This window comes from Ambystoma mexicanum, chromosome 3q (assembly GCF_040938575.1).
Source record: "Ambystoma mexicanum isolate Mex_15411 chromosome 3q, UKY_AmexF1_1, whole genome shotgun sequence".
Lineage (NCBI taxonomy): Eukaryota > Metazoa > Chordata > Amphibia > Caudata > Ambystomatidae > Ambystoma > Ambystoma mexicanum.
Window position 1 is genome coordinate 103,037,542 of NC_090926.1, and position 20,157 is coordinate 103,057,698.

Here is a 20,157-nt window from a genome sequence, read left to right on the forward strand (position 1 = left end):
CCCCACTCTACCTGTGGCATCCCCAGGGCTCTATCCTATCGCCTTGGCTCATCAACATTGATCTTGCCCCTCTTTCTCACCCAATTTAATCCTTATCTCCTCATTTCCAGTGTTATGTCCGACGCACAACTTTCTTCTACTAGCTCCTCTTCCTCCTCTTATCTCTACTGTCTGCCATTCAGACATGGTGTGAAGCTAACCATCTCTGCCTTAATGCCAGTAAGCCAGAGATCCTTCTCATTGGGACACCTGTGCGCTTCTTTCCTCCTACCCTCTGGCTACCCTCTTTGGGCCTCTACCCCCACCGTTTTGAGGCCAAAAACCCTTGGGGATAATCTCCGATTCACTCTCATGGACCTTACTAAGAAGTCTCACTTCCAGCTCCAGGCTTTTTTCCTTTCCTCACCTTCCCCCAGAAGCTCAATGTCTCTAGAGCTCTGGTCCTCTCCAGTCTGGACTACTGCAATAGCCTCTTTCTCTCCCTCTTTCCTCCCTACGGTCCCTCCAGCTAATCCAGAATAGGGATGCAAGACCTATCTTTGGCATCAAGCCAATGGACTGTATCTCCCCAGCCCTAGAATCTCTCCACTGACTCCTGGTGGCTGCAAGGATCAAATTCAAGACCCTCTGCATCATCCACAAGACCATCTGGGACCTGGAACCACACTATCCAACTTTCCCCTCCCTAAATACTCCACTGCTAGAGCCCTACGCACCTCTAACTCTAACTCCAACTCTTTGACTGTCAAACTCTTCTCTAAGTGGAGAGGGGGGGGCAGGGCTCTCTCCTTAGCTGGTGCCTCCCTTTGGAACAGCCTCCCTGCCCCTCTCAGACTTGAGCCGGAACTCCTCATGTTACTGAAACAGCTTAAAATTCTGCTCTTCTCTTCCCCTTTCCCTTCCCTGCTAATGACCCCACTGTGACTTGTGGCCTGATCCTCATGAACCCCACAGGATTCCAGGCCCTTCTTCCCAGTCGATATCATCAACTCCCCCCCACCCCCCATCTCCCACTGCACTGCCCTGGGGGCCCCTGCTTGCCAGCTCTGCATCCCACCCTTGATAGTCGCCTGAATTTGCACTTAGCCTGTGGTTCTCCTCCTTGGCTCCCCTTGGCACTTCCCTCGGGCCCTCCACCAGCACTTGCCCACTCCTCTGCCGCTCCCCCCCCCCCCATCTCTTGCACGCTTCCTCACTGCACTTGCACATCCGAATGCCTCAAAGCCTAGTAGGACCATGACTGTATTTTAATATTTTGCCGTTGTTATTATTCCTCTGTTCCCTTCTCAGTTAGCCTTGTGGAGCTTTGAAACACTATTTAGTTGTATAAGCGTCCAACAAATGCTCAATAAAATACAAGAACATTGTCAACCATGAATACAAGTCCATGGCTCTCCATGGTATACAACTGAAACATGGTACCCTGTATTCAGATGTCCCAGAAGACTTTGGATATCCATAGATAACAAGGAATGTTTGTATATCTAGAGGCATAGACAACAGGGTAGGGTCTGAGCAGGCAAGGGCCACTCAATGTGTAAATGTCACTGTGGTGGGCCCAAACGCATTGGCTTCAGGCCCGCTTGTTAGATCTTCCTGGCTACGTCTTTGAGTTTATCCCTCGTTCATTTTGTCTGTAGATTGGCAGCCAAATGTGGTTTAAAATTAAAATGATACAGGACATTGGACTTCATTGTTTTTCCTGGACCTGCACCATTACATGAATGATGAACTACTGTATTGCTGAAATTACCACTCGCACTGAAAAATGTGGATTTCAGCAACACCAGAGTTTACCTTTCAGATAATTATTGGAAAAGCAAAACCACGTAAAACATACCCTTAAAATGGCTCATGTTTTTCTGTTGAGGAAATGGTGTTTGTTTAGTGCAGGTCCACATCGTCAAATGACTAACTTTATCAGGATGAATTGATTAGAGGAAATCAACAGCGTTAGATTGAAATACAAATTTATTTGTGCATTGTGAACTATTCTGGGAATGTGTTCATTCACGTGGAAATAAAGATTTAACTCTGCATACCCACCATCATCCTTTGTATAATTACACACAGGCACAGCCCCAGGGAGTAGTAGAATGTACAGATTTCTAATCTGTCAGGATCCTGCTCTGCCAGAATAGTTATGCAACCAGCTGAAATTTCAATGATTGTGCTACAATGTATTCAGATTGACTTTATCTTTAGGGGTTTAAGGGATGGCGGCATATTCAGGGTTGGACTGAAATAAACTCTAATTTTAGAAGGTTTGGATATTCCAGTTGGGGTTCCTTTTGGGGATGGGGGGGCTGCTGAAAAACAGTGATAAACAATAACCCATTCCACGTGTTTATTCATTAAAAAAAGAGCACATTCTATGTTCTGTCCATGGATCATGGACAAAGCATTGAACGCTATCAAGGTTGACGGAGAGCCATTATAGACATTTAAACTTGCCTCTTCTTGTATACCCCTGTTACATGGAAATAATGACTGAATCAGACTGACCATGGGAAAATTCAGGAACGGAACAAGAATCTTACCATTTTTATATAATATAACTTTTTAACCATGGTATCCAAAGAAAATCGGGAGGCAGCCCTTAGTATATATTGCTAAAATGGTTGCAAGTTGAATTGTATTTGCACATCCGATTTCCTCCAAACTATGAATGTCTCTTTAATTATCGTTTACTTAAGCACTATATTCAGTGGATGTTTTTTTTTTTCTGGCATTCATTTTGTTTTATTACCAAAATAACTGTGAGTCTAGATTAGACTCCATGAAATCCCATCTGTTCTTTTTGTGTAGTCTAGCTTTATTTGAATGGATTAACATTGGGATCTGGGAGTTTAATGGATCAATATTCTTGTTCTTTCCATGAGCTGTTTCCGTCAAAGCGATTTCCTGTAATCTTTAAAGATTTCTGGATGACAAGATTAGTGGTTTATTATCTATCTAGGTGTATTATCATCTGAAAAGGTAATTCTTCTGAAGGTCTTTGTTGGAGTGTATTGTTTACAAACCCTCTGACCTAAGTGTTTTCTTGTTGTAGCATTCTCCCACTGAGCACACACCAACCTTTGCTCCAAGTCGAGATCATCACATCCAACGTCGAGAGTTGACTCGCAGCCATGCAGGCGCCCACCACACTCTGGTCAGTATCCTCCATAGGAAGAATTTTCTGGGCTTCATGTTTTATCTCTGTTTTATAATGTCCTGTGATTGCATTACTCCTGCAACTCCCATTTCTGTGACTATTGCTTTAGTCATTTTCAAGCTGTACACAAGGCCACACTTTATACCGGAGGCCGTCCATCTGCACACCCAGACGTTGATGCCACCTAAACCTCACACACAAAGCTTACAAGCTTGAAGAGCCCCACGTATTTCTGATCTGCAACCTCAACACCAAGCACTGCACTGCCCTTTCCTTTGCTTCCTAATTAACGAAAGCCACCCACTCTCTGACAGATCCACCAGACTGCCTGGTGACCAGGCAAATGACAGAGGTGCACGGCACAAATCATTATAACATTGTGTCATCCTAGTTCTTTGTAATGGTCACAAGCGATTTTAAAGGAACGAGTACAGCCCCGTCAATTAAGGAACCATGACCACATTATACAGAGATGCATAACGATGGATGGGCTATAGAGATGCATAACGATGGATGGGCTATAGAAATTGGAAGATAGATCTACAATGTCTCTTTACACGAGTTTACAAGAGTGAAGGTGTCACCTTAGTGTTGAAAAAAAACTGGCCTTTTGAGCAGATGTGAGCATTTAACTTGCATATGTGCAAGACCTCCTTTATACCCCTGTCCAACCTGAGGCAAGAAATGGGAATTTACATAATGTTTTAATGTATGTTGCCCTCATGCTTCAATTTGGAGCTTTAACACTCACATCTAAAATATTGCCTTAGATAGTGGATGTGATAATCGGTAATTATCTTGTTTGAACATTTATTTTGACTTAAAAAAAATAATCCTAGTTGTGTGCATGGAACCTGAAGGTCCCCTTGTTGCCACTGGAAAATGAGCTTCAATCAAAATTAAACTTTATCCATTCTGTATTAGCACTGGGGCAAACATTGCTATGGTTCGATAAGCATTGAAAACACACTGGTTTGCATTTGGGCAATGTTGGTACTTAGCGTGCATTATCTCCCTTGCAGTGGATTGAAGATTCTGTAATGAGGCCCCCTGATGATAGACAAATTCTTAGTGCAAACCTAGAGTTTTCTATTTTAAAAAAATATGACATTTTTGCTTTGCTTTGCCGGATGATCTTTATTCATTTGAGGACACTTGAAGGCATTTTTACACCACAATTATCTTTTGAAGTAAAGAGTTTAACCAGGACAGGAATGTACGTTCCTAACGCACCCGCCCCCAGTAAAGAGATTTTTGAGGTGTGTATGTGCAACCTTCTGCCGTAAGAGAAGTAGTCGGTCTAAATGAGACAAAACTATTAGGGTAGGGTTTAGCAGAGCAGTCAAGCTTCACTCGCAGGAGGAAGGAAGGCTGGGGTTAGGTAACGTTAATCCTAAAAAGATTCCCCAAGAGAATGCATTGGACCAGTACACAGAAAAGGGTACATTCTTCATTTAGAACTGGCATATATACCCAGCGTTGCACAGGATTTCATTTCCTTACAGGCACTATTTGTTACAAATCCCTTTCTTTGCGCTTTTTGGAAAGGTTTCATAAAAAAGTGAATAAATGCAGTACATTTTTCAATTATTTGATATTTAAAAAAAAATGTCTTATAAAGACTACACAAAACTAATCCTGAAACATATAACTCTACCTGAGAACAAAATGGAGGTTCCTGAGCTGCATGATCCGTGGCATGATGCTGACAGTGCCAACTATGGACCTAAAGTTTAATATTACCAAAGTACATCTTCATTGTAAGGCTTGTTTAGAAGAGGAGCAACGCGCTGGTCTTGGAAGCAAAACCGCGCAGAGCAGCAGAAGTCGGGATCCGTGCTTAGAAACCAAACTCCGCTATGGTATTGGGTGCGTTTATAAATAACACTTTTGCTGGAGCAAAGATCTACAACTGATTTGGGGTACACACTCACATACAACATATAACTGCCTGTGGGAGAAACCTGGGGATTACAAGTTGGTACCCGTGCACTTGATTGACTGGCCCTGTGCCTTGTTGATCGGGATACCCAATGTCAGCCTGACTGGAGACTGTAGGCACTTGAAACTGAACGGCATGCCTGTCAGAATGAGTGGAATGCGCGGGATGATTACATATTCTCATTTTCCCTTCCCGGTCCACACGGTCTCTTCAATTATGTTGAGCAGCAATTTTTTGACTCGCCGCCTTGTGCCATTACACAGCCTAGGTGCATCAAGGTTGCCAAACGTGACCCAACATTCAGTCGAAGGTGATTTGGTGGCATTCCCAGTGGGTCGAGTGAGTTGAGGAATTCTTTTGGGTAGTTTACAGCTTTGTCAGGCTTCACCACCATATCGATTTGTTGTACTCGGTTACTGTTTCCAGAAGCATATCCCGAATCTGATTTTTAATTTAATTGAGAGCATAATTCTTAGCAGCAAGTATGGCTCGTTCACACAGCCACTCGTGAAATAACACTTTAGCACTATTCGTAAGAGTGAAAAATGCCTGTAGCACCTTTTTTATATAGCAACCATTTGGAAACTTCTGGAATGCTACCTGCCTTCACCTCTCGGGTCCATTTGCCTCGCCTCCCATATGCCTTCGTCTTATGCCTCTATGCCTTTGCCTCCCATACGCCAACGCTTTGCCAAACCACAAACAATTTTTGACATCTATATATATAGATAGGTAGATGGGTAGTTGAAGCTATATAGAGAGATTACACATATAGCCACTCTTACACACAGTAGAACAAAATGTGTGCATAAAAACTGTGAAAGGGCAGGAGCTCAGACCCATCCTACACCTGGTGCAAATCCCAGTACGTTTATAATGCTAAGGGGTGGGGAGGAAAAGGAATTCCACACTCAAGTGAACAGAATCGTAAAGCAATCCAGGACCAGTGGTCGAAGTGGGCGGGAACGGTGCTTCTCTACTTCTTTTAATTAAGTTTTACCGTTCCTATACTTTTATTTGAAAAAGAAACCATTCCGGAATGGTTTCGTTTTTAAAATAAAAGTATAGGAAGCAGTTGAAATGTGCACTTTCAGTGCACTGCACTGGAAGTTCCCTTAAAAAGCAGGTGAATGTGTTTTGAGGTGTGTATTGTGCATGGGAGGGGCCTGGCGTTTGGGTTTGTGGGGAGCGGTGCAGGCCAGCAGGGAACATAGTTCCATTACTTCTTTTCGTACACTTCGACCACGGTCCAGGACCCCCATGCCTGCCACACATGAGAACCCAGGAACAGTTTTTGAATCCCCACAAACTCTAATTCATGACATTGCACCTGTGCCTAAAAAGGAAACCATTAAGAACATCTACTATAATGCCTAGATGGAGTGTAAAAGGAAAAACAAATATTGGGTGGGGGGGTGGATGGAGAGTGTAATCCAAGAACATATTGAGACCCCATGACCTAGGTACTTGCTGCACCAGATGCTTAAGGTGTCGTTTTGGAGGCGTCGGAGAACCCAGTAAGGCCTACTTCCACAGGGCTGGCGACAGGATCCAGTACTCTGGCATTAAACATTGGGCCATTAATAACCCAGATGAAGAAAATTAAAGTTGTGATGTACCCAGAATGTAGATACACTGGACAGAAGTTGAAGCAGCAGTGTTATGTTATTGTGCATTTGTATAGCGCCATATACTATTGTTATGATCTCAAAGGGCTGTGGGTTGAACACCCTTGGGGACCATAGTCTAGGTCAGTGGAGAGAGAAGGGTAGTATAAGTGCTTGGGTGCACTCGGTATGTGTGGAGCCAGTGTGTTATGCATTCTAATGGTAGGTGTGATGCAGTGGTTTTGTGAGGTCAGTAGAATGTGTGCATCAAGCCCATTGACCTCGGGTCTGCAGTCTGGCAGTGGTGGCACTTGTGCATGATGTGTGCAGCTAGGCCGATTTTTCTTTCCATGGGGTATAGCTGCGTTCTAAAGACTGTTGAGGTGTACATGGAGGCAAGTAGGTATGTATGCAGCTAGGCCGAATTGATAGAGGGGTATAGCTTAATTCTAGTGTTTGTTGGTGTAGAGGAGAGAGTGAGCATATTGGTATGTGCGAGTGTCTTTGGGGATTGGTTGGAGACCCCTGTTGTTGACTTCCTTTCAGTGTTTGGTGAGTTGGCCATGTCTATTCCGGAGGAGCATTGGTTCTCCGAGAGCGATTCTTTGTCGGATTCTTTGCCTGCTTTAGAACATCGTCCAATAAGGTGGGACAGTGGGAGTCTGTTTCAGAAGCTCGATTAGAAGTGCTGATGGGCTCATTTTCCTGGTCCCGGTAATAGTTTGCGGCAGGTGGGTGGGTAAACATGACAGTTTATGGTTTGAATTGTGGAATTGTATTGTATTATTGTCACTTCCCAGAGCTTTGAGTGCTTGAGGGCTCACAGGATTGAGGGGGTGAGGGGTGTGTAGTGCATACCTGTGTGGACTAGAGAAAGTCTAACCAAGCATGGTTGATGCTGCGCCCGGGTCAGAGTTCATTGCTTCACTTCCTTGTTGGGTTGGGGGGGGGGGGAGCGTGGCTTGATTAGAGATCACCTTGTTTGTCCAATGGATGATGTGATCTCGCGTAGTCATTTGAACATAAGTGCGGTTAGTTTCGAAATTGTATATCTGAGCATTAATTTCCACATGAGTGAGATTGACCCTGGTTATCCAGAGCAGGCCCGATCATATTGTTTAGAACAGAAGTGCAGTTGCACTCTAGGTTTGTAGTTCTGCGTATTGATTTGTAGATGGTAAGATTGACCGAGGTTGTCATCTTCTGGGCTGAGTATGCAGTGCATTATGGGAGGAAGATTAGTCAAGCTCCAGATGAAGAGCAGAACTGCTGTTAGGACTCTGGTTTGCTGAGGGGGTGCTGTTATGACTGAGCGAACCCAGTCATTGCGTAAGAGCATTAGTGTTGTGTCTTGGGTTTGAAGTTTCGGCAGTGATCTTGTAGCAAGGTTAGGGTGGCATGGTCCAGACTATTCTATTGAAATGAACAGGCCATTGGAACCTGTTTCTGAGTCCTGACTGTTTACCTCCCCGTCTTGATGTGATTCCAGTCAATTCTGGGCGTTGGCATTGGGGTCAGGATGCCCAAACCGCTCCCTTATGATTTATGGGAAAGGCAAGGTTTGGAGTGCTTTCCGGAAAGCCATGTAGTCTTGGATGTGTCAAATGTGGGGAGGCAGTGAGTGCCTCAGTGACAGGGTTGAGTAGGCAGACCCTCCATCCCTGGCTGAATTGGAGGCGGGGACCACCAGGAGAAGGGCTGTGCTTGACCTTACGGTGTGGGTTGGGAGATGAGGCTTTATTTTTTTTTTTTTTTTTTTTTTTGTATGTTTATGGCTTCAAACGCACAAGAATTTGAAGGTGACCTTGCATTCAGTTGGGAGCCAGTGTAGGGTACTGAGAGCAGGTGAGATTTTCCTTCGGCCCAGTGCAAGAAGCAGTTTGTCAGCTGCATTTTGGACACTGGAGTTTTAGTTGGCAGTCTGATGCACCCAGGCAAAGTCCAGACATAACAATGGACATGATTGCAGCCAGCCTGTTAGGGTAGGAGAGGTAAGGGAAGATGCGCTTCAGAGGCCTGAGGTGATAGTGACGGGATTTAGATACATTGTTGATGTGGTGAGACTGGGCTAGGTCCGAATCCATTTTGTATCCAAGGTTTTTGACCGAGGTGGAAGTAGGGGGGTGAACATTGAGGGAGGGTTGCAGGAATAGGGCTGCACCATGAGCTATTTTCCCTGCGTTCAGGCGGAGGTGGTTATTAGTCATTCAGAAGTCAATATCTGTGAGAGGCTGCTAGGTCAGGGTGGGATTGGAGCTTAATTTGGGAATTATCGGGATGATGTTTCGTAGCCCTAGTCCTAGCAGTTGAGATTGTGAGGGCGGATGGTCCGTGACAGAGGGCGTCATGTAAAGGTTGAAGAGCAGGGGAGTGTGTCAGGTGCCTTGCGGTACTCCAGTGTTCACTGTGCATGCAAAGGAGATGAAAGGGGTGAAGTAGAGTGATTTGCTGTCCGTTAGTGAGGAAAGAAACACTCCAGTTGCGTGCTGAATCTCAGATTCCTAGAGTGTATTCTGACAAGGAGGATCAAGTGGTTAATGGTGTCAAATGCTGCCGAGAGGTCAAGAAGAACAAGTGCTGCACATCCTGCAGAGACTTTGAGGTCATCCCAGATTGAGATCCGTGTGGTTTCTGTTCCATGGCGCGGGCAATGAGGAAGGTACCGGACCAAGTAGGACTGGACAGCTTGGGTGGCAGCCAGCTAACCAGGAACTGTCCCATGAGGGGTGTAATGGTTAAGACAACCCTGCATGAGCCAATATGGAGCTGGAGCAGAATAATGGTGATCCATCACTGTTTTGAGTGACGGGCTCCTTACCTCAAGATGCCTGGTCTAGTGGTATTTAGAGGGACATCAGCACAGGATCGATCACAGAACAGGCCCGTCAGTCGACTTCCCTTGGAGGCACATGAACAGCCAAAGAAGGATGCCCATCAGCTAAAAGAAGTAACTGGCACAAGAGACAACAGACACGGGGACCACCCACTATGGCCAAACCTGTTCTGAAAATCGGCGGCCCATCTTTGTGGCAAATCCTCAGTAATTTAGATAAGCCACGACTGATCTGAGGAATGCACAAGTTCTTTCAAGATGGGCACATTCCCCTATAGCCCTACCAAACAGTCTGACCCAAAGATTTTGGGGGCAAGCCAATAAGGCTCGCCTGAAAAATTCCATACTCTGCTCACCCCAGACTGGAGGGGGCTGGGGAAACCAGACAAGGCCATTTTTAGCAACTATATTGGTGCAGTGCTGGGCTCTCTGCGAGCCCAAGCTTGACTTGTAGTTCTCTTAGTCCAATGGATGACCCAAAAGAAATTGTTAGTGAGTAGGTCATCTAGTGCCCCAAAAGTTACGATACTGGTACATTGGGCTACTAATGAGGTAAAGCAGTCTGCACTCCTGGTGAAGCTACACATATATATTACAACTGCTACCAGCCTACTCTACAACAGAAGTGTAGAGTGATGCAATCACCGTAGGAGCCATTTGGGCTACCACGGGACAGTATTGGCAAAGAATTTTCAGTGGCATTTGGACCCTCTGACAAGAAAGGTCTTTGGAAACTTGGGAGACTGGAGGAGGAGGAGGGTGGAAGGGAGCAGCAAAAAAGTTGGGGGTGGAGGGAGCGAGGGTGGGGGGGATCCCACAAAAGTGGGGAAAGGAAATCCTCAAAAAATTGAATTCTGGCCTAGCACTCCCAAAAGCTGTCCCTGTGCCCCCACGCCCCACCCTGCTCCAGCCCTTGGAACGGGGTGTTAACGCCACATTCACCTTCTGCAATGTTGCCATGCAACATGGAATGGTCCCCTGCCCAAGACTGGCAAAAGAAGGTTGCTGGTTAAGTCTCCAGCAGGAGAACTATGCATTCGCTGGAAGAATGGGTTCCCCAAAACGCTGCAAATGGGCACCTTTTCATTGTGCTCCTCTTCCCGTGAGCTTTGCTGCTGTGGAGGCTTTGCCTCACACATTGCCACATTCATGTTCACACGTGGCTGGAATTGCCCTAAACAAGGACATTCGAATCTTTCGTCTTGCTTAGTGTCGTTTTCTTTAGTATTCTAGTTCTCTCCGATCGGACCCTCCAATATAAAGGTGTTTGGCATTTCTGCTCTTCGAATTCGATGACCAGCAAAGCTGCATCCCAAGTAGCACACTTTACAACAGTAGCTTAATCCACTGTGTCCATATGGCCTTGCGTGCTCTGACGTGTGCTATTCGGCCTGAGGGCGGGAACCGAAGCCGTTTTCTGCACGAGTTGAGCCTAATGAGTTTTCTTTATTGCTTCCTGTTGAGTTGCCATTTACCAGGGAATGCCAGTCTGACTAACTGAAAAGGAACGCGATGCCGGATGATGGGTTCCTCGGACAAGTCACACACAAGCAGGTCTTCCCCTTGGGAAATCGGGCAGATTCCATTTCCTGTTTCTGCTGAGGGCCCTGTGGTGCCTAATTATCCCTTCCTGTAACAGTCTTCCCCTTAAGAGCCTGTTTCATGGGAATGCTGGGGTTACACTGTAAGGCGGTCTATGCCCCCACAACCCTAGTTCTGTAGTTAAATGGTTTCTGAGCCAACAAGTTAATTTTGTAAATTGGTGGGTTGTCCACATACCAATTCCAGCTAAAAACATTAAAGTAAGAACCCAAGATTAGAAACTATTGCAATGTACACATGGGACGTTTGCTTAATGAGGATGCTGTCCATAGTGACCAACTACTAGAAGACTAGTATGAAGCGACGTTCTTACCTAAGCTTCCAGAACATCCCACAAGGATTGAGACTTCTTACACTCTACCCTTTGCTTTCCCTGAACAGTTCCTTAAACAATTACTGCTGCATGCGCTGCGGTGCTCCCTTTTGTCACGTCTGAATAGGGTCTTCGGAAGGGCCGTTCCTAGCTAGTGTTTTAACGCAATCAGAAATGGCAGGAGGCGCTACACAAATGCAAGTTAACCTAACATTTTTTCATAAGCGAAATCTCGGAAGACTGAATTGGCTTGCTGAGGCATCCCGATTGCAAATATGTCTCTGGATAATGGGATTGCCCTCTGCGAAGGGTGGCACCGGGCTGCTCCTACTGCACAATAGATCCATGTGTGCGGCGAGGCAGGTCTTTGGGGGGGGGGGGGTACCGAAATAAGAGCATTTAAAACTCGACATCCCGCCCTAGTGAGTTGACCTCCCCAATTTACAAATGCCCAACTCCAGTATCCTCCCCCAGCCCCCACTCAAGATAATTCTCAGTACTTTATTCCACTTCTGGCCTATGTAACCATGCATCAAAATGATAGTACATCTTCCTTCATTGGATGATGTAGTTTTGAAATACCTTGACGCACCTTCTTGGACCAATGCTAATCTCCATTTCATCAAAACATTCAAAAGAGAAACATTCGCTAGACTTCCGTTCCCCACATCATCCCCCCAGTAACCACCATACCATAAATCCACCGCCAGCGCTACTGTGCCCATGCAGCGCAATCATGGTCTGCTTCCATCCGCCAAAGCCACCTGCCCTGCCTTGTGCGTTTGCCACTGTGGCGCATACATTCGTACACCACTAGCAGGATTTCCAATCCTTGCATCGCCTACATGCAAATCTGCACAGACCTATCCAGTGTTGTGCTACATCCTATACATGAAAAGGGCAGTACGCTATATGCAACTCCAGTTTCAAATCCCAGTGCCCAACTCCGCCTATTGCCTCTGAGGTCAATAAAATGAGTATTGATGATTTAGGCAGTGGTAGAGTTCTCTATCTACGTATGCAACACCTATGCACTTGTTAAATGGACTTTGTGTGGCTGGAGTTCCTGCTTGCTTGAGTGTCTTTTTAAGCTCTGCATCTGCAGGTGTAAAGTCGGCCTTTCTACAAAGATGCACAGAGCTATAATTGGGCTAGATTTCCTTGGATTCAGAATCTGGGATATTGTCTTATCGGAGTCTTATCTGTGGGAATAAAGCCCAGGCCTGAGCAGCTGGAGCAGAGCTCTCCTCCATCCCTGCGGCCCTTCCCCATTAGATGCACCTTTCACTCCAATTCGGACGATATTTAGTTGCACAAAGATGATCACTGCCGGCGTGGGGGCCATCTAAAAGCTGGGCCCAGCAGTTCAGCTTTTGTTTAAATGGAAATCCCCTGCTCTCGCGGGTTAGAAATGTGGCTGGCTCTTGTGGTAGCACTCTTTACCATCATAGCCCCAAGTTGAGGGTCATGGCAGGGTGCAGCCTGCAACCTCCTCCACTTGGGAGGGGTTCAGCCCTCATGAGCCAGGAACTGGCACCGCTCCTGCTGAGCTGCCCCGTTAACTTTGCGCCTGCAGTGATGAGCTGTCCCAGTTCTGGAGACTTGACTTCTGAGCTCAGGAGAGTTCGGCTCTAGCATCCACAAATACACGCGATTAACGTTTGATTGCTGCAGACAAAGCCGTGGGATAAATGGGAATTGGCAGGGGTGGAGGGGGGGGTTAAGTGTGCTCTGTGGCATGTCCTTTAAGAGGTGTACAAGGTGGGTGATTAGAAAGGTGAGGTGTATAGAGGGGAGAGCTCCAAGGAATAATAACTACAAGCAGGTGATTAGTCATATGATGCATTTTCTGTGCCTCTTTCACTCTTGAGGGTTCAGTGCTGTATATGGCTCACATTATTTTGCTAGTAAATTTGGGCTCACTTTGAGGTGGGGTACATAAGGCTATAGTTCTAATTTTCCTCCGCTTGATACTGTATCCATTTAATATTGTCTGATTGGTTTGTGATTTCTGCTTGTTTCAAATCTCTAAAATCGACAATGATTTGTAGCTATGATGGTTAAAAGCCAGCCACTTAACTGACATGACCCCATCCCTGGCTATGACCCCATTGCTCCAACAATTGCTTTTTTCCCTCCATTTCCAGCACTGGAGGCACATGCTCTGGGCCTGGCTGACTGTGTGCCCCTCTCTACTAAAGGGTGTGGTCTTGCTTTGCTCCACTAAAGCCTCAGTGATTGGTGCGTCGTTGTTGTAGTTCCATCGATGCCGAGATATCATCGCTGGCTGGACGGCTTGGCCTCTGGGCACTGCCTATTTGACAGCCTGCTGCTACCCTATAGTCTCTTCTTGGACGTTGCTCTTACACTGTTAATGCGTCCCTGTTTCATGCTCTTTTTGGAATTTCATATGGACTTACCCCCTTCGCTCCTGCTGGAAAATGGCGTGATTTTACCACCCATTCTTTGTCCTTATTTTTCATAATCTTCAATGTTCATGCTGGTTCACTATGAAATCTGAGGATGGCAGCCAGTAACAGTAAACTTGATGACCTCTGGATGCCCTATACCTATTTAACCATTTCTCTTCCCCCCGCCCCCCTCTTGGTTTTGCAGCGGTGCTCTCAGTCCAAGGTGGAATGTTTCACGCTGCGCTGTGAGGTGGGCACGTTGGAGAAACAGCAGCGCGCCATCCTGAACGTCCACTTACGGATCTGGGCCGACACTTTCCAGAATGTGAGTACATACCGCTACCTGTCCGCTTTCCCCATTCCCCCACTCAGCTGCGTCACCAGCTAAACCCCAGTGTTTTGTAGATATGCTCTATCAAGGGCAGCGGTTGGTGGTTGGGTAAGGTGTTGGTGAATGAAATGCGGACGAGTGTCGATGAGGTAGGGTTAGTCCCTTACCTTACTTCCTCTACTATTTAACTAGTCCTCCCACTCATTCCCCTCTTGCTTCTTACCCATGTGTGCTGATCCTTGTAGGTGAAAGGGGTCTGTACTCTTGGAGGGGATGCCATGCCCCTGCTGGAAACTACATTCCTCACTTTGAGGCTTGGAAATGGGAGGCAGGGGGGTGGCGGCGGCAGTGAGCGATGGGGGTGAAGGAAGAATTCGTTGTTTTTCAACACAGGAAGGTTGATGCGATTGTGCCTGCTACCTAGAAAGACATGTTGTGTAGTGTTAATGCTCTCATCTGACTTGTAGGCCAATCTAGCACTGTGGCTTGACTGGATGTGCACTGTTCCAGGTTTCCAGTGTCCCGCAGTCTGAAATTGTATAACACATGGTGGTGCATACACACATTGCAGATTGGTGTACAATGCATACAAGTGTACATTCTGAAACCTTAGGCAGTATTTATTTTTAGTCCATAAGGTAGATTTTATGATCATTTGCAAACCAGTTATCCGTGGCTTTTTTGGGGTCTGCCATGGGTGAACATTGTTTACCCATGTTCTTTGGCATGATTTAAAGGTTATACGTAGTAATACTTTCATTTAAGCTACAGAATCAGTACAACATCCTTTATAGTATGCTAGCTTTCCAGATCACACAGGTCTGCATTAACAGTTTGTAACATGGCAAGAACCGGTTTAGATGTGAATGCATAGGCATGTCTCTTGGCACCGACATGTGTGGCCATACTGCCTCGTGGGTAACTGCAGATCCCTTATGCATTCTGATTGGGTTAGTTACAGCGATATTAGTTGTCTCTGGGAGTTTGCAGAGTACATCGGAATAAACTAATTTGCACTGTAAGTGCCTTAAAGTAATGCTCTCTATGATGTTGGGACCCCCTTCAGGAGTTTGGGGCAGCCAGGATCTTCAGGGTCTAAGACAGACTTCTTCCCCAAGACGCAGAGAAGGGGGTGCTGCTATACCACTGGTGCTGGACTGCCCTTGTGGGCGGGACAAAGACTGATATGCAAATGGTTATTCCTCCTTTATAAAAAAGCACCTTGAGCAAAAAGTGATGGCTGCGGACTCTCAAAGTAGAAAAAAAACACAGAACAGGTGATCATGCCATGTTCTTTCTAGAGAGGAGCGCCTGCTTGTATCTCTGATTTTAGTGTGTCATTGTGAAGTCCTTGAGTTTCACTGTCTTTGTGACAAACTGGATTCTGCCCTGCAGAAGTACAAGGATGAGTAGAGGCTAAAATGGCCACTCAGCCCTCACACAGCTACAAACCAAAAGCCAACACTATCCTAATGGTAAAACAGCCAAAATTAAGGGATATACATCCTCTGCCTTTTGTGGTAACGTGGGCCGAGGAAAGCGATGCTCTTAAGAGAAATGATTCAGTAGCGACCCAAACAGCAAAGCATGATGGACCAAAAGAAAGGGAATGTCCAATCAAGGTTATATAAAAATAGATCTAGTTTAATAAAACTCCACCATCTGCGAACATAACCGACTAGGAGACACTCTAAGCGATGGCTTTTGGTTACAATAACAGGTTTCTAGTCCTTGTTTTTAACCAGGCATCTACTTTGCAGAATCATGCAATCATTAGACTGGTGTGGGAGCGGTATTTGTGCTGATTTACAAAACGTCCCGTGAATTTTAGAGTTCACTAACGCACAATGTTAACTGCCGAACACAACCTAACGTGACTAAAACGTGCGGTCAGACATTAAATGCATTAAACTAAAGCTTGTAATCTATAGTTTGGTCGTGTAGGACCCCTTTCCCTTGTAAATTGTTGGTGTACCTTTGTTCCCTGCCAATCCTGCACTACTGCCCGTACCGTCAACTGGAATGGTCCATGTTCATGGCTTCAGCACAGTTATGACAAAAGGGGCATTTGGCCATGAACTCTCGTCTTCAGGGCCCATGCCCCCCCTCCCCCCAGTGCAGCCATTTGGCGGGGTCTATAAAGCTTAATGGCAACCCATGGATGGATGGCTGGCTGTCTGGGTGGTTGGATCACGAACCAGTCCAGAGCCAGGTATGTATAAAAGGAAAGGGTTCCTTTATTGTTTCAAGTACGGGAAGTAAGGAGAGCAGTTTAAAGGAATCTTTCCTCTTTGGTCTCGCTGTCCCAACAGTCATTCCTGGAAGCTGATGGACCCCCAGGTTCCAGATAACTCGCCACATTCCAAGCACCACTACACTCGCACACCTCCTTCAGCCCAGTACTAGGTCACAACAGCTACACCCAGTGCTCCCAAACGGTCGGTATATGCAGTGTTTTGTAGGTTTCTACCAGTGGCTCATAAAAACAATGCATCAAGATCTTTTGGCTCTATTGACAGTCAGTTGTACTTTTAAGGTAAAGGATTGCGCTGCCCCACAGCCTAGAATTCATAATCGGCTGGAAATTATTGGTTATTCTCAGACCAATCAAATGCACCTCTAGTGCAGTGGTTTTCAAAGGGGCAGAGGCTTTGCTCTTCAATTTCATAAGCAAGGTGCAGCTGTAGACTAATTTGGTTCTTGTTGCCCATGTTAGTGGAAATGCCAAGAGGGACAGGTTTGAGGCTATGCTATAGGTTTGAGGTGGAGTGGGGAACACTGCTACTGTTGAGGGGCACTGTGCTGCAAGTGTGACAAATGATTGGTGTGTGCCCTCCGAGTACCACAAAAAAATGCTTATTTGGGATCATGACCCACGAAGCATTAATTAATTTCAAAGGTGTTCAGTGATTGGAACTGCTTTTATCGCAAAACCCCACTAATTGCGTAAATGTCTCTCCTTCATTACCACGTGTGAAGTATACAATTAATAAGTAGTCAAAAAATCTGATCTAAAAGTAGTTGAATAAAGTGAAATCAAAAGCACCATACTATCTCTATGCAGGATAGCTTAGGTTGCCAATGGGCCTTTAATGGGCCTGCAGCAGCAATCTGTGAAACCTGAAGGACACGCCTCCCTCCCGAAAAAGGTTACCTGCTGTCCCACGCTCCCTATTTAAGCCAAAAGCTCTATTTTTCAATGTCTCGCTCCTTCAAAACAAGCCATTAGAAATGTGTTCACCTCTTAGAATGAAAAACAAGGAGGCCCATTGTTTAAACACCGCCCAGGTTCTCATTTGGGCAGCCCTCTGCCCTGATAACTGAAAGTGAGGAGTTAATGTGGCAGTTTGGCTCTGCATGTATGTATATATATATATTGATTTCTTATATGGTATGGTGCCGACCTCTCTGCGGGTGTGGCTTCCGGGGGTTTGGCAAGTAGTGGCTATGAAGCAGGGAGGAAGTTAGTTGGCAGTTGAGAAAGATGGTATTTCAGGATCTATGGCAAGGCATGGAGGGTGGAGGTGGCGAGCGGATTGGCGGGTAGGCTGCTGCAAAGGGGAGCACCCTGGTCCAATGCGGCTGCAGCTCCTAGGGGTGGGATGAGTAGAAGGGTTCGCAGGAGCTCGAGTTCCGTTTTCAGGCCCACTCTGAACTGCACATGTTGAGGACATTTATTCAATGCTTTAAAAGTTAATCGTAGAAAGTTTTTGGCCTGCTCCCATTCATTTTCCCAAATGAATTCCCAAATGAATTCCTTGGAATAGGCACAGTGGAAACCTCTGGACTGGTTGACGTCAGTTGAGCACAAAGCATTGCATATATTCCTTGGTTTGGTGTAAATCTGTCCAGTAGTTTTGCTGTCTCTATGAACATTTTCTTTTGATGTTGTTTTTAAGCTAGAGTTTAAAGAAGATTCTCCCATTTGGGTTCTTGGTTTGATGCTGTAGTTTAGTTTGTGATCAACGATCGCACTGCTCTCAGCCTGCGTTGTCTCCTTTTGCTTCTTGATTTTAGTCATTTCATTCGCGGATGCACTGAGCACGTGAGTTCCCTTTTACATGCGTACCCTTCGTAGCCGGGCAACAAGTAACGTCCCTTGTTTTTGCTTCTGCCAGAAAGAAAACCAGGCGTTTGCGTTGCAATGTGAAGCAGCCTACCAGATGCATCGGATGCCATATCAGATCCTGCCGCGGCAATACCCCCGTGGCACACACCAGGCAAGTACTGCACGCCATGCTCTGCCTGCGAAGCTGGCTCCAGGGTGGAGAGGGACAACTTGTTGACGTCACTGACGCCCAGCCTTGTTGGATTCCCTAGTGCGGGGATATCGCAAGTGCGCCATCTGGTGGCCGAACTTTGTCCATAATTGAAAGTTCTTGTAGCCCCGCAGTGCTTTCCAGCCACATGTAGATACGCCTTGTTCATCCACAAACCAAACATTGTCTCTGTTGTTTTTCCAGGTCAATACAACGATATATTGGGTGAAAGCCGAGAGCGGCTATGGCGTCCCCCTCTGGATCATCATACTGGCCATCCTTCTGGGACTTCTCCTCTTGGCGCTGCTGATTTACGTTCTGTACAAGGCGAGTACATGAAAATCGCATCACTGCTGTTATTATCTTTTTAGTTTTTAGGTCGGTGCAGATCGACTACTCTGCACTCTGCCATGTGCCTGACTGGAGTGGCCAGACGTTGGCATGTGACTCTTTACTTTTGGTGTGATTGTATGCCAACCCAGGGCATTGAAGGCTATCGGAGAGTGAGCGGCTGCTCTTGCAAGTGAGGCATCCATGTTGAGCTGTGTGGGGAAACTCACGTGTGCTAGGCTAGGCAAGTGGGTCACCTATTGTCCAGGGCTCGTTCCACCCAGCTTACTGCCCCCATCCCGTGTGATTTGCAATGGCTTATCTAGTATGTGTGTTGACTTTAGAATCCCTGCCTCTCATTTTACCATAAAGTTCCGACAGGCTGATTGTGCGACCCATGCTCCTTGCATTAGAGCGGCCCTCCGGTCTGGAATACAGAATGGTGAATGCGCAGGACCGGTGATGCAAACCCTTTAATTCAGGTGGCAGACAGTAGAAAGGCGGCATTATGCCTTGAAATAATTCCATGCCTTGACAGTCGTTGAGCTTTCTATCCTCTGGGAACAGCATACTTTTGGGGTCTGCTGAGCCCACTACGCCCTCATGCCGCCTTTCTGTTCCATTCCTTTCCGATTTTTGTTTCAGTAACATTTTATCGTACTACCACTATGTGGCAGTGTAGACCGAAATATAAGATGCTTCTAGGATGCAAACCTTCACCTCGGTGCATTAACCTCCTTTTTGAATTTGCATCGTTCGGGGTGAGGACAAACCTTGCATTCCTATCGTCCATTTTTTATTTTCTTTCTATTCTCCCTGCCCTTTTTTGTAATTTTATTATTTTACATTTGCTTGATTCCAAACGTTTTTGAAAATAATGCAACTGTACTGATGCACATTTTGTGATGTGAAGAGCTCCAGCGCCAAGTAATCATTTAGTATATTTGTACGGTAAACTTTAGTTTGCACTACTCCCTCCCTGCCCCTTCTTTTTATTGTTACATTTTTGTAGTTCCTTTTTGTGTGTTGTATTTTGTTGACCCCCTCCTAAACTGGTTAGTCACTGGATCGCCTCTTGGTGCTATTGTACAGGTAGCCTTCCAGGGAATACCTCTGCCATCTGTTAGTGTTATTGGAAGTCGTTTCTGATCAAAATCCTGAATGTCGCTGCTTCTCCATAGAGCACCCGGGAGCCCGCAGCATAATACTCTCATCTGCAATCTTTGAAGATTCACCCGATCTTGAAGTAGGCAATCAAATCCATGCCCATTAGGAGGGTGACCCTGGATGCTGCAAAATGGGCTTCATAAACTGTGGCCTTCTCAGAACTGATGCTGAAAATATCGGGGTACCACTGAGTTGAGGGCCAGAG

General features: G+C 46.0%; 1 protein-coding gene across 1 annotated transcript in view; it reads left to right on the forward strand.

Annotated features, from left to right (window-relative positions):
• ITGA5 (integrin subunit alpha 5) overlaps positions 1-20,157 on the forward strand; it is a 297,527-nt gene that overhangs the window by 260,571 nt on the left and 16,799 nt on the right. The window contains exons 26-29 of the mRNA XM_069653218.1: positions 3,053-3,154; positions 14,071-14,190; positions 18,315-18,416; positions 18,660-18,782. Of these exons, the coding sequence (XP_069509319.1) occupies positions 3,053-3,154; positions 14,071-14,190; positions 18,315-18,416; positions 18,660-18,782 (447 nt within the window). The remainder of the gene's footprint in view (positions 1-3,052; positions 3,155-14,070; positions 14,191-18,314; positions 18,417-18,659; positions 18,783-20,157) is intronic.